The 12,195-nt window shown below is 41.2% G+C and overlaps 7 protein-coding genes and 1 non-coding gene across 10 annotated transcripts; 4 read left to right on the top strand and 4 right to left on the bottom strand.

Moving 5' to 3' along the window:
• Nucleotides 1-315: 315 nt before the first annotated feature.
• On the bottom strand, nt 316-1,206 carry LOC6580959 (60S ribosomal protein L31). Its single transcript, XM_002006717.4, has 3 exons — nt 1,116-1,206; nt 621-864; nt 316-553 (listed from the first exon to the last, which is right to left on the bottom strand). Exons 2-3 carry the CDS (start codon nt 842-844, stop codon nt 403-405), a joined length of 375 nt encoding a protein of 124 aa, XP_002006753.1. The 5' UTR covers nt 845-864; nt 1,116-1,206; the 3' UTR covers nt 316-402.
• On the top strand, nt 1,180-1,929 carry LOC6580960 (transmembrane protein 234 homolog). 2 transcript variants are annotated; one of them, XM_032729799.1, is made up of 3 exons: nt 1,180-1,271; nt 1,333-1,641; nt 1,703-1,929. In XM_032729799.1, the coding sequence occupies exons 1-3, from the start codon at nt 1,256-1,258 to the stop codon at nt 1,801-1,803; spliced, it is 426 nt and encodes a 141-aa protein (XP_032585690.1). In that variant the 5' UTR covers nt 1,180-1,255; the 3' UTR covers nt 1,804-1,929. The 2 variants fall into 2 exon arrangements, with proteins under 2 accessions (XP_032585690.1, XP_002006754.2); XM_002006718.3 differs by having other exon boundaries at nt 1,333-1,638.
• Nucleotides 1,930-2,026: 97 nt separating this feature from the next.
• Nucleotides 2,027-3,521, bottom strand: LOC6580961 (uroporphyrinogen decarboxylase). 2 transcript variants are annotated; one of them, XM_002006719.4, is made up of 3 exons: nt 3,404-3,521; nt 2,500-3,243; nt 2,027-2,441 (listed from the first exon to the last, which is right to left on the bottom strand). In XM_002006719.4, exons 1-3 carry the CDS (start codon nt 3,416-3,418, stop codon nt 2,130-2,132), a joined length of 1,071 nt encoding a protein of 356 aa, XP_002006755.1. In that variant the 5' UTR covers nt 3,419-3,521; the 3' UTR covers nt 2,027-2,129. The 2 variants fall into 2 exon arrangements, with proteins under 2 accessions (XP_002006755.1, XP_015020033.1); XM_015164547.2 differs by lacking the exon at nt 3,404-3,521 and having other exon boundaries at nt 2,500-3,351.
• Nucleotides 3,522-3,613: 92 nt separating this feature from the next.
• Nucleotides 3,614-4,606, top strand: LOC6580962 (death-associated protein 1). Its single transcript, XM_002006720.4, has 4 exons — nt 3,614-3,710; nt 3,766-3,830; nt 4,169-4,257; nt 4,324-4,606. Exons 2-4 carry the CDS (start codon nt 3,785-3,787, stop codon nt 4,477-4,479), a joined length of 291 nt encoding a protein of 96 aa, XP_002006756.1. The 5' UTR covers nt 3,614-3,710; nt 3,766-3,784; the 3' UTR covers nt 4,480-4,606.
• A 165-nt stretch (nt 4,607-4,771) lies between these two features.
• Nucleotides 4,772-4,858, top strand: Trnastop-uca. Its single transcript has one exon. It is a non-coding gene; the product is annotated as a tRNA-Sec (tRNA).
• Nucleotides 4,859-5,087: 229 nt separating this feature from the next.
• Nucleotides 5,088-5,985, bottom strand: LOC6580964 (trypsin iota). Its single transcript, XM_002006721.4, has one exon. It carries the CDS (start codon nt 5,923-5,925, stop codon nt 5,143-5,145), a length of 783 nt encoding a protein of 260 aa, XP_002006757.1. The 5' UTR covers nt 5,926-5,985; the 3' UTR covers nt 5,088-5,142.
• Nucleotides 5,986-6,042: 57 nt separating this feature from the next.
• Nucleotides 6,043-6,497, top strand: LOC6580965 (coiled-coil domain-containing protein 103). Its single transcript, XM_002006722.4, has 2 exons — nt 6,043-6,291; nt 6,356-6,497. The coding sequence occupies exons 1-2, from the start codon at nt 6,143-6,145 to the stop codon at nt 6,456-6,458; spliced, it is 252 nt and encodes an 83-aa protein (XP_002006758.1). The 5' UTR covers nt 6,043-6,142; the 3' UTR covers nt 6,459-6,497.
• A 926-nt stretch (nt 6,498-7,423) lies between these two features.
• On the bottom strand, nt 7,424-8,251 carry LOC6580966 (trypsin alpha). The gene has a single exon (XM_002006723.4). The coding sequence runs from the start codon at nt 8,226-8,228 to the stop codon at nt 7,458-7,460; it is 771 nt and encodes a 256-aa protein (XP_002006759.1). The 5' UTR covers nt 8,229-8,251; the 3' UTR covers nt 7,424-7,457.
• Between the last annotated feature and the right edge of the window lie 3,944 nt (nt 8,252-12,195).

Genomic DNA, 12,195 nt, shown 5'->3' on the forward strand with positions numbered 1-12,195 from the left:
ATGGCCAACACTTCATCTAACAATGAAATATGTAGCTTGTGCTGAATCCAATATACTCGATTTATACTTAGCGAAGGACTAAGTAAATGACTATTTCAGCTACCATCCATTCAAACAATTAATATTTACTATTCCCTGCCGGCCACAGAGGCGCTTCAACATGCGGCATTTTATACATCGACGAAATATCGCCATGTCCTATGTAGCATCACATTTCCAAAATATTTAATCCTAAATGGCGTTATATTAGATCCTCCTGTCAACCTGTTGGCGTCTCAGTGCACATGACTTTAAGACACAAATGTTAAGCTTCAGTTATTTCTAAATAAAAATTACTTTTTATTAACGTATTTTTGATAGCGGCGTAAACTGTATTCTGTGTGTGTTTTGTTGCTGTTTAGCTTAATCGTCGCTGGACTCAACGTTCTCCGTTTGCAGGTTCTTGAATGTGGGCACGGGCACATATGTGACCAGTGTGTACAGTTTGTTGGGAGAATCCTCATCGTCGTTGCGGCGACGTGCCAGACGCACACGCACGCGGAATGGCGTCGATCTGTGGAGCAATGATATATTATTATTAATATTGAAGGGTGGGAGTGTGTATATGTGTGAGGACTTACCTGATACCCTTGGACCAGATGTGCTTGTTGAGGCGAGTGTCAATGCGAACATCATTGGTGCCCATCTCGCGCGTGGCAAACTTGCGGATCTCCTTGATGGCGCGCGGCGCACGCTTCTTGAAGCCAATGTTGTGCACACGCTTGGCCAAGTGAATGGTGCACTCACGGGTGACAACTTCGGTGATCGCCGACTTCTTGCGTTTCTCGCCCTTGGTCTTTGCCATTGCTATTGCTGTTCAGTATCCTGTTTAAGCAGTAAGTAATTAGTCAGTTTTTGATTAAATATTAAAATTGAAATGGTTTGTATGCCAATCAAAACAAGAGCAATTTACAATCGGCCTTCAAACGCACACAGCACTTTGATCGCCACAACATTTTGGTAGTCACGTAAAGCATTTTATGTGCAGTTAGTGTTTTCATACATTTCATTGCAATATTATTGATGTAAATTGCGATGTTTTGTGATTATATTTCGGGTAATATGCGAAAACCCACCTATAGGAAATGAAAGCTTGACGTAAAAGAATCTGACAGCTGTCCAGTGCTGTCAACGTCTCTACGCAAATAGTGTTGGTAAGTATTAGAAGCAACCCTGGGAATATGACAGCCGGCGGCACAGCTGATGTACATAAACAATGCTGTCAACTGCGTGTAAATATTATTAAATAGCTTTTTGTTTTCTTTGTCATTTGTAATGTAATACTAATTTTAGTGCAACTACTGACTGTTGGTCTGCTGTGGGGTGTGACGAATCCATTTATACGGCTGGGCAGCCAAGGCATTGAGAACGTTAAGGACACAGGCTCTAGATATAGAAATTTTCTTGCCGAAGTTCGAATGATCGGCTCACGTCTGAATTATTGGATTCCGTTTGGACTTAATCAGTGCGGAAGTGTACTCTATGTGTGGACATTACGAAGTGCTAATATTACTGTAGCTGTACCGCTTGCAAATTCATTAAGTTTCGCCTTCACAGCTATAACTGGATATCTGCTCGGCGAGCAACTGCCTGGCAAAAGTAGTGACTGCTAATTTCTATAAATATTTGATTTGATTTATTTTTATAATCCTTATCATTTCAGAAATTATTATGGGAACTTTGCTAATATGCTGCGGGAGTATACTTATGTTATTTGATAAGTTGATGCAGGAACAGCAGATACAACGTATAGAATTCAATTAGTATTTCGATTCGATTGTAATTGAATGCAATATGAAACTAAATACTTCCATAAAAAAAAAAAAATGCAATGCAGATCAAGATCTTTCTATAAATACAAAACTTTGTGATGTTAGTGGCAGCCCGCAATTTATATTATTTTTATTTTATTGCCTAAAAGCCATCGATAACGAGCTATAGCGTTTATTAGTACGATAACGTAGAATAGCCATAATTTAAAACAATATTTCTTTTGTAACTAACATTTATTTCCCTACCCCAAGGCAAAATTGTATTTGTTAAGTAAATACAACTATGCGGATATTGCACACTGCAATCGTAATTCTATTCTACAATGCTTTATGCACCGCATCGACGAGTACCTCCATGCTAGCTATGGGTGTCTGTGGCGTTATGCCATGACCCAAATTTGCAATGTAGCGTGATTTGCCAAATTTGTGAACCATATCGGTGGTAAGCGTATGTAATTCACTGGGATCACGGTACATATCCTGCGGATCAAGATTGCCTTGTAGTGTTATATTAGGTCCAACTGCTGCACGCGCCTCAACCGGATCCACCGTCCAGTCCAATCCAATGACATCATAGCCGAGTTCACTTTGCTCTTTAAGCGAATGTCCAGCGCCCTTGGCAAAAATCGTCTGAAAATACATTTAATCAAGTTATCCGAGATGAGGTCAGTCATGGACAGGTACTCACTAATGGCACGGTTGACACAGCTTTCTTGGTTAAACGATCTACCAGGTCGTCGCGTATGCGACGCAGAAAGGGCACCGACCAGACCAAAAATTCGTCCTTGGTCAGATGCTCGGCAGACGACTCAAAAATTTGCAACATTTGAGCGCCCGCTTCCACCTGCATTTCCAGATAGTCCACTATGACATCTGTGAGCAGATTTAACAAAAGTTTCGAGTCCTCCGGGTAGTCGTACAGCCAAGCCTTAGCCTTCGACATGGTCTTGCTGCCGCCACCTTCGATCATATAGCCCATGAGAGTCCATGGTGCGCCTGTGAAGCCTATCAGAGGAACACGACCATCCAACTTGTGGCGCATCATCGTTATTGCATCGCCCACATAGCTGAGCCGGGACAGAGCACCGTCTGGAGTTAATCGCTTCAGATCCTCAGGCGTGCGAATGGGCTGGGGCAGCACAGGACCTACACCGGCGTGCATTTCCACCGTCAATCCTAATGCTTGAGGTATAACCAAGATGTCCGAAAAGATTATGGAGGCGTCCAGATCGAACCGTCGCAGCGGCTGCATTGTCACCTCGCAGGCCAGCTCTGGAGTACGACAAACTGTAAAAAAGTCATGTAGCTTGCGGAGCTCCTGAAATTCAGGTAAATAGCGTCCTGCTTGGCGCATCACCCAAACTGGGACACGATCCACGACTTCGCCACGTGCGGCACGCAGCAAATTGTCATTTTTCAATGGAGGGAATGGCTGCAATTGTATGGATCCGTTGTTGTAATTATTTGTAGTTGTCATTGGCAGCAACAACAGAAAAAACATGAAACGAAGTTCAATTGTCTTCATGGTTCACAAAGGTCAAACTGATTTTTGTGGTGATGTAACTGTAAGAACTATATTTACCACTACCTACCCTAGTGTCTTTCATTTTAAATTCGTATGATTTTTGTTTTTAAATTATATGAGAACTGACTCTATTCTTACTTAATACGGCAAATTTGGATGAAATCTTTTACGAATTCGGCAAGTAATTGCATGCGATGAATGATTTGTCATCGATATTTTGTGATATTCTGGCAGCACCTATGTTTTGTTTATGTTTTAGGTTGTTGCCAGACCGCGTACGTGAGTCGCCGTGATTTGCTCATCGCTAACTAAACTGCATTCGTGTCACCAGCTAAAACGCAGAAACTAGCGAACACTTAAGTTCCTTATTAGAGGTTATTGGTAAAATATGTTTTTTTTAAGCCGATTTTTATTTTGCCTACTTTTTAGATTGCAATTTGTTTAAAACATGGCGGACGAACAACCGAATCTAGTAGCTGGACACCCACCTGCATGTAAGTGCATTTAGAGATTCTCTTCCATTGTGTGTGTTGGGTATGCGCGTGTCTTGTATGTAATCTTTTAATAAAATTTTGCTGGATTTTTATAAATGTTCTGGATGATTTTATTAGTCAATTGCGCATTTGGAGTCATTAAATTGATCAGTTTATATTATATTGACCCAAATATCATTGCTATTATCACAGCTTGCCTCTTGGGAAGGCGATTGCTGATAAAGCGCCCCCATACACGCACACACACGCATACATATATGTATGTACGTGTTGGCCTGTCTTTTGGGCATTGATCAAAATCTATAAACTTCTGATGACGTAGTAATATCTATTTCTAGTGAAGGCTGGTGGAATGCGCATTGTGCAGCATAAGGCGCCTGCTTCTGAGCGACCAGCTAAGGACGCCGAGGATTGCACGGGTCTAACGGTAAATATGGATATTCTTTCATTTTAATTATATTTAATGTATTATTTATAAATGTTTTTGTTACAGCAACCAGTCAATGTTAATTCGGCTTCAGTTAGCGGTGCACCTGTTAAAGGTAACACAGATTTTACACCTGCTGGAGCTCAGGTGGCTCATTCGCACAAGCCGCCGGTGGCGGTGCAGCAGAAGCCCCAGATACACATACAGCAGCCACGCAAATGAATAATTCATACTGGTTATAAGTTGTATTTGATTGCTTTGAGAGCGACCTTAATTTAAATATGCCTTGTATTTTTGCACTACTAATATGTTTGATAACTTTTCATTAATATTGATCATTCCAAATGGAGTTTTGCGCCATGTTCTTTATTGAAATAAAAGGGTTTATGGGTTACTTTTGTAGATACAAATCTTTGATATTCCGTGGTGATAAAAATTGGTATCACTTTTAGAATTCCCAAGTGCTTTTTGTGACTGTTACTCGTATAAATACAACTAATTGTAGTAAAAATCTGCCCCACTGAGCTTCGGTGGTCCGGGGTGCGGACTTCAAATCCGTAGTCGATTAACGTCGAAGTGGTTCGATTCCACCTGGGGGGCGTAAACTGCAATTTAAACTAGTTTCATTTTCCATTATTTTATTTTATTGTATTCATGTATATCACTCCTGTGAAAATGTCAATTCATTTTTCTTGGGGTACACTTGATAAGAATGCGCTAAAAAATACCAAATACATACCAATAGAATATAAACCGAATATTTTCTCTAAGCAAGCGTTTGCGGCGAATTCATTGAACTGCGCGAATGCCTTTTAAATTTAAATATTGCATTATTGCTTAAGTAGGAGTGATTTATTTTAATTGACTGACTTTTAGTTATTGATTTCACAAATCATTTGCGGTCTTAACTATCCAGTGCCTCAGCACAGCCACATCAACGTAAACGCCCGGATAATTCGTCTGCGCACAACCGTAGCCCCAGCTCACGATGCCTGCCAGCAATCCTTGGGACACCATGGGACCGCCTGAGTCGCCAGTGCAAGCATCTTTATCGGCAGCTGATGCACAAATCATTTCAACGCCCACAAAATCCCAGCCATAGCCGTATTTGGCGGATGCGCATTCGGCTCGATCAATGACCAGCAGCTGCACCAACTGCAGGCTGCTGGCGAAGCTAGTGGATCCATTCTGTCCGGTGTAGCCCCAGCCACTGACGGAGACGCTGCTGCCCGCTGCGGGACTCGAGCTTGCCAAGGCAATCGCCTTGACCGACAGACTGTAGTTGAGCTGCGTGGCCAGCCGCAGAAGCGCAATGTCGTAGTGCAGCAGTTGGTCATCGTATGACTCGTGGACCTTGTAGCTGGCGATTGGGTAAAGCGAGCCGCCCGAATTGTGTTGATTGGCACCCACACGCACCTGCAGCAGCGTTACGGATTTCTGCTCCACACAGTGGGCCGCTGTAATGATTATGTCCTTGCTGTAGATGACGCCGCCGCAAATGTGTTGCGCGCTTAGCTGTATGGAGACCTGCCAGGGTGCATTGTGTATAGGCAGGCTATCACCGCCAACAATGCGACCGAGGCGCAGGTCCGGGCTCAACGGCAATGCGAGTCCGCCAAGGAAGCAGCCGATCAGCGGCAAAAGTGTGAGACCGGAGCTGGAGACCATGTCGGGGAACACACACGGAAGTCAAGTGGTTACTGAATGCACCTTGGTCTAACGTATTATCGCAAGCTGTAAACGTTAATCGCCTGTTGATGGCTTATCAAAAGCTCTTCGAGCTCTTCGAACTGGTCGCCCGGGCAACCATTGTCAAACAAACAAACTCGCTTCGATTAGCTATCGCATTTTGTATTTGTAAATATTTTGACATTTACTCAGCCAGATGTCTGATTCACTAGACATAACTCCCGAGGAGCTGCATCGGCTGGCGGACGACTGTCTCGAGCTGTTGCGCAAGGAGGAGCTCCACAATTTGCGCAACGATGCTAAGCTGAGGGCGGTGACAAACACCGAGACCTACGAAGAGTTCAAGTGAGTACTCCTCGAAGCCCAATCACACCTCAAAGGAATTCATCTAAAAGTTTGACTCCCGCAGAGATATTGTTGATGCAGCGCATCTGCGCCCCATCAGCAAACAGGATAAGGCCAATGTCAAGACCAAGAGCCGCCTCTGGAACTCAGCGGCTCGTGAGCAGTAGGCCTAAACTGTTGCCAATAAAACATTAATGCTATAACGATTTGAACAGTCTCATTTCATTCACATTCAATTAGATAGTCTCCAGAGGCGATGGGCCAGCAGCGTAACTTCCGTTTATAACTAGCTAACAGGGAGTGAATATAGAGCTTGAACCAGATACGAAAACAGAAGCACTGCTACCAGGAGTAAAGCGGGCTAGACCATTACCATTGATCTTGGAATTGGGAAAGAGGAATGCAAAGAGTATAGTATGATGGAAGCTACAGACTGCAGAAGTCAGTGATTTAAGTGAGGATCCTTTAAACATAGAGGCAGACACATGCTGTAAGCAGGGAGCAGCTGTTAAGATGATGTAGGAGCTGTAAACAGAACCTTTGCTAGAGTGGGATCCTAGAGATTCAGGAAAATTTCTAGTAGTTCAGTTAGTTCAGATAGGGTCTGCTGTCTTTACATTCTCACGTAATTTATAGGTATTACATTTATATAAACAAGTAAGAACGCTCTAGTCGAGACTGCTCGACTACGAGATCCCCGGAACCCTTTGAGCAACTGATATTTCAATAATTATTCGCACACGCACACACACAGGCATTGGCTGCAGTGGTGGCTTACTATGAAAACTTAATAGTTAATAACTTTTTTTGTGGATAGACAGACGGACAGAGTTAAATCGACTCAGCTCGTCGCCTCCTTCTGCCTGTTACATACTTTTAACAAAACCATTATGCCCTGATTTCCCATTGATAATGGGTTCACGGTATAAAAAGTTGGAAAAATAGAAAATTGTGCTTTTGCCCTTCTCCTCTGAACACATTGTGAAGCTAGTTTCAATCATAGTGTCTTCTATATACATAATAATAAGAATAAACGAATCCATTCCATTCCAGAAATCAGGTTAATAAGAAAAGAAATGAAATATCAAGAATATCATGTTCATCAGGAAAATTATGAAAACAAACAAAAATGTATGTGTTTAGACGGGCTTTATTGATCAAAGTTCTTAGACAGAGTTGGCCGCGTTGACCACCCAGGAGCGGAGGACAGCGACATCAGCGTAGACACCGGGATAGTTGTTGTAGGCACAGCCAACACCCCAGGAGACAACACCGACGAGGACACCACCAGAAACCAATGGGCCGCCAGAGTCACCCTGGCAGGCATCCTTGCCGGAGGCAGCGGCGCAGATCATGGTGTTCTTGATCTGGCTACCATAGCTGTAGGCACTGGAGGCGCAACGGGACTGGCTGACAATGTTCACATTGACGTACTGCAGCTGGGTGGGGATGGAGTTGGATCCAGATGACTGGGTGCCCCAGCCAGAGACGGAAGCAGCAGCGCCGTTGGCAGGATTATAAGTAGCCAGACCGATAGCCTTGATGTTGGAGCTGAAGGACAGGGAAGAGCTCAGGCGGATGACAGCGATGTCGTTGACCATGGTGTTGGGGTTGTAGCCCTCGTGGTTCCTGAAGGCAGCGACCTGGATGAGGGAGCCACCAGAGTTCCAGTAGCTGGAACCGGCGCGCACCTTCAAGCTGGAGGCGGACACGCCCTGCAGACAGTGAGCAGCGGTCACGATGATATTGGAGCTGTAGATGGAACCACCGCAGGAGTGGCCGCCATTACGCTGCAGGGAGATTTGCCAGGGGAAGCTGCCGATGGTGGTGGGAGTGCCGCCAACAATGCGACCATCCAACTGGGGCAGGAGACCCTCAGGGATAGCAGCACCAAAGGCGCAGGCAACGACAGACAACAGAATCACGAACTTGAACATATTGCTCGTACAATGTCTTAATCGAATTGTGCTGGCGCTTATATAGGCCGGTTGGAGGTGGCTTCTATCTTCTGGTTATCTCTTCAGACAAAAATAAGTATAAACTATTTTATCAATATCAATTCTAATCCAACGTCGATACGTTATTTACGTTGTCAGTAGGTATGTATGTATGCATATATGTTTGTAGTTGTATGTACAGGTTTGAGTGGTGCACACTCGATTTCGGCTGAGGCAAAGGAACCACTTGAAAATGTGGCCACGTGTGTGCGATATGAGTTTCCGGTGAAAACACTTCTCATTTTAAATATTTACTAAAAATATAGAATATGTTGGACAGTGCTGCTATTTATCGGACACAGTTTGCATTTCGCTCGTGAGAGCGTGGGAGCTTCTCTCTATTGTCTTTTTACAATGTCCATCTTGCTGTCCGCATGTCCGTCGATATGTCCGTCTATCTGTCTGTCTGCTCTCAAGAAGAAGTTTCGATCTATTTAGAGACATTTCTCTTATATTCATTTACTTTCAAAACATATTAAAAATATAAAATAAATTACGCTTTGTCACGGAGATAACGTCTGGTGGGTTTCTTGATTAATTGAAAGTCTCTATTTCAGTAGACGCTATCTGAGTGATAAAGCCAGGAACAGACGAGTGCCGTTTCAAGATACTGTCTGGTATTTTGTAAATAATGTCTAAATCTTACTACATAGTTATGCAATTGATATTTATTTCAATTTGTATGTATACCCTGAATGAAATTGAAAATGGGAAATTGAGGCATTGTGGATTTGAGGAAATAGGCGGAACTATAAAAATCGTATATTATTGCTGAGCACAACGAGCACAATCGCTCTAGTCATGTTCGTCTGTGTACTCGTCTGTGTGGACCCAACACTCTCAAAGGCCTAACAGCTAGATACTTGGTCATGTTAATGTACTCACATATATAGACACATATACGCAGTACGAATAGACTTTGTATATATCTGAGTTTTGCGACCATCTTCCCCCGAAATTGCAGTAGAGTATTTTAAACATTTTTTGGGAGCTTCAAAAGATTTATTGTTATTTATGCAATATAAACGAAACGAGGAACAATAATATATCAGATTTTTTGTAGAGTCAGGATATCTCCTAGTCAGGCAATCGCGAGTTATTTATGCTAGTCACGCAATGAAGGAGTTACTCGAGTTTGTGAAATGTCTATACTATTATCTATATAGACGTAAAGTATTTCGCCGTTGTTAGAGCCAGACATTTCAGATTTGGAATATATTCTTTGCATCACCATGAAAATATATTCCTAAATAACATTATTAAATAGTGTTAGATTAATAGTTTCCATTAAATATTAAATATTTAAATATTTTATCGAATATTTTATAAGAAATTCTATTATAATAAAAGGTGCACAGACTATGTCTATGATAACGTAACTTTTCAATTCATTTTTATGCTCCAAGAATTTCAAAATTACAGGGTATCGGTTGGCAACGTGATCGATCAAGGAGGCTATCTGTAACTAGCACTGTTGCAGAGCTGAACATATGTAATAACATTTACACGAGAATTTTAAATACGTTAAACACATTTTCAATGGGAAATTAGGGCATAATGATTTTGTTAAATGTATGTAAAAGGCAGAAGGAAGGCTGGCAGACCCCATAGAGTGTATATATTCTTGATCAGGGCGATGAGTCGATTTTGCCCTCTCTGGCTTAGTCGTATTTTAATTTTAAATTTTAATTTATTTTAATTTAATTTCAATTTTTGATATATTTTTCATTCATTAAACTTGAAGGTCAGCTATGAGTGTAGATAATAGTAAATTTATTGTCGCTTTTATAAAATGTCAAATATTCAATAGAATGTGTAGATCATATGCTAAAAGTTTCAACATTTATTAAATAACGAATGGAGGAAGCAATTGGCAATGCACGCTATATTTCTCTATGCGTGTGTATACACTCAAACATTTGTTGTCTATGGTGTGCACAAATACATGTACGTGCATATACACGCTTTTGAATTGTGTTTGCTTTTGAATTGTGTTTGTATTTTTATACCCTGAACCCATTTTCAATGGGAAATCAGGGTATAATGGTTTTGTTGAAATGTATGTAACAGGCAGAAGGAGGCGTGGCAGACCCCACAAAGTATATACAGTACCGAGCAAAAATGAGTGAATGTTACAGAACTTTGACTTTCATCACGCATAAAAATTAAACCATACCAGCAAATCAACAAATTTTTTTGTGTGTTTGTTTATTAGTGTATTCTTAACAAATACAAATACAAATACAAGTTGCAAGGCTAAATTAGCAAAATTCAAAAAATTAGAAATAAAAAACCGAAAAAATCCACATAAACTCAATTTTGCACGTTTAAAAAAAAACTACTAAAAACTAAAAAAAACTAAACATTTTTAATATTTAGTCCAAAACCCTTATTAGCAATAATTTTGTTGACTATTTTTGGCATGCTCTCAGCCAAACTTTGAATCATTTCTTTCGGAAATTGGCTCCACTCCGCTTCTACGCGCTCCCATAAGCTGTCAATGTTCGTTGGGGCTGCATCATACTGTCCCAGCCGTCTTTTCACTATTGAACACAGATTTTCAATAGGATTGAAGTCGGGATAGGATTTATATATAGACTCTATATGTATGGAGCGAAAATTAGCTTAAAATTCTGCTTTCCTATCCATTCCTAAATAATCTTTACAGTATGTTTTGGATCGCCATCTTGTTGAAAACCCTTTCTCTGTGGGGACACGCACATTTATCAGTGAATTTGGGAAGATGGGTTTGAAGAATATTCATATAAGCCTTCCTCTATGTAGAGGATCAACGTTCTACCAAGAGAAGCATCCCCAAACCATAATTCTGCCGCGGCCATGTTTGACGATTTCCTTTACATGATGTCGTTGAATGCGTTCCCCAGGTCTGCACCAGCAATATTGCTTTCCATATGATTGGAAACGGTTAAATTTCAATTCATCTGACCAAACAACTCGTTTCCAATCATAAATGCTCCAGTTTTTGTGATCCCTTGCAAATTTCAAACGCGCCTTCATATTCTTTTCGGACAATGCAGGTTTGTTTTTTAACGAATGATACATATCCGAAGCCACGCATTTCTCTTCTAGCAGTCCATTTGCTAACATTTTTATTAATTGCCAGAGAAACACCCTTTGGTGCTAGCAGCTTGTTTTTCTTAATTTTCGACATCATTAGGCGAGCATCAGAGCCCGAGAACAGTTTTTTGCAACCTTTGACTTGAGTTTTCGGAGTCAAATTTCCGCTGATTCAAAGCTTCTCGGCAATAATAAGCGAAGGAAATCCCTTCCCGGTCAGGCACACACCACTATTTTCAATGTCGACTGAAATTTTCCACATTTTAAAATTATATTTCACCAATTATTTTAAATTTGTTGCGAAAAGAAAATGTGCTTCAAATCGCTTTACAAATAAGAATATTAAAAGGACTAAGATAACGGTAAATCTACATGCTCAATCTACGACTAAGAAGAATACCCAAGGAGCTAAGTTATGGGGAAATCTGGATGATTTCGGCTGAGAAGAGAAGTAGAAGAGCCAAAGTATTGGCAATTATGAAACGTGCAAAATTGAGTTTATGTGGATTTTTTTGGTTTTTTATTTTTCATTAATTGAGTTTAGCTGATTTAGCGTTGCAACTTTTTCTATTTGTTAAGAACAAACTAATAAACAAGTATAAACAAGTAAGAAAGCTCTAGTCGAGACTGCTCGACTACGAGATCCCCTGAACCCTTGGAGCAATAGATATTTCAATACTTTTTCGCGACTTTCAGCTTACACAAGAAACACGCACACACACACACACACACACGCACGTACGCACACACAGGCATACATACACACACACACACATACAGACACACATACACACACACACGCATACATACACAAACGCATACACACACA

The sequence above is a fragment of the Drosophila mojavensis genome, unplaced genomic scaffold (assembly GCF_018153725.1).
Source record: "Drosophila mojavensis isolate 15081-1352.22 unplaced genomic scaffold, ASM1815372v1 contig_81, whole genome shotgun sequence".
NCBI lineage: Eukaryota > Metazoa > Arthropoda > Insecta > Diptera > Drosophilidae > Drosophila > Drosophila mojavensis.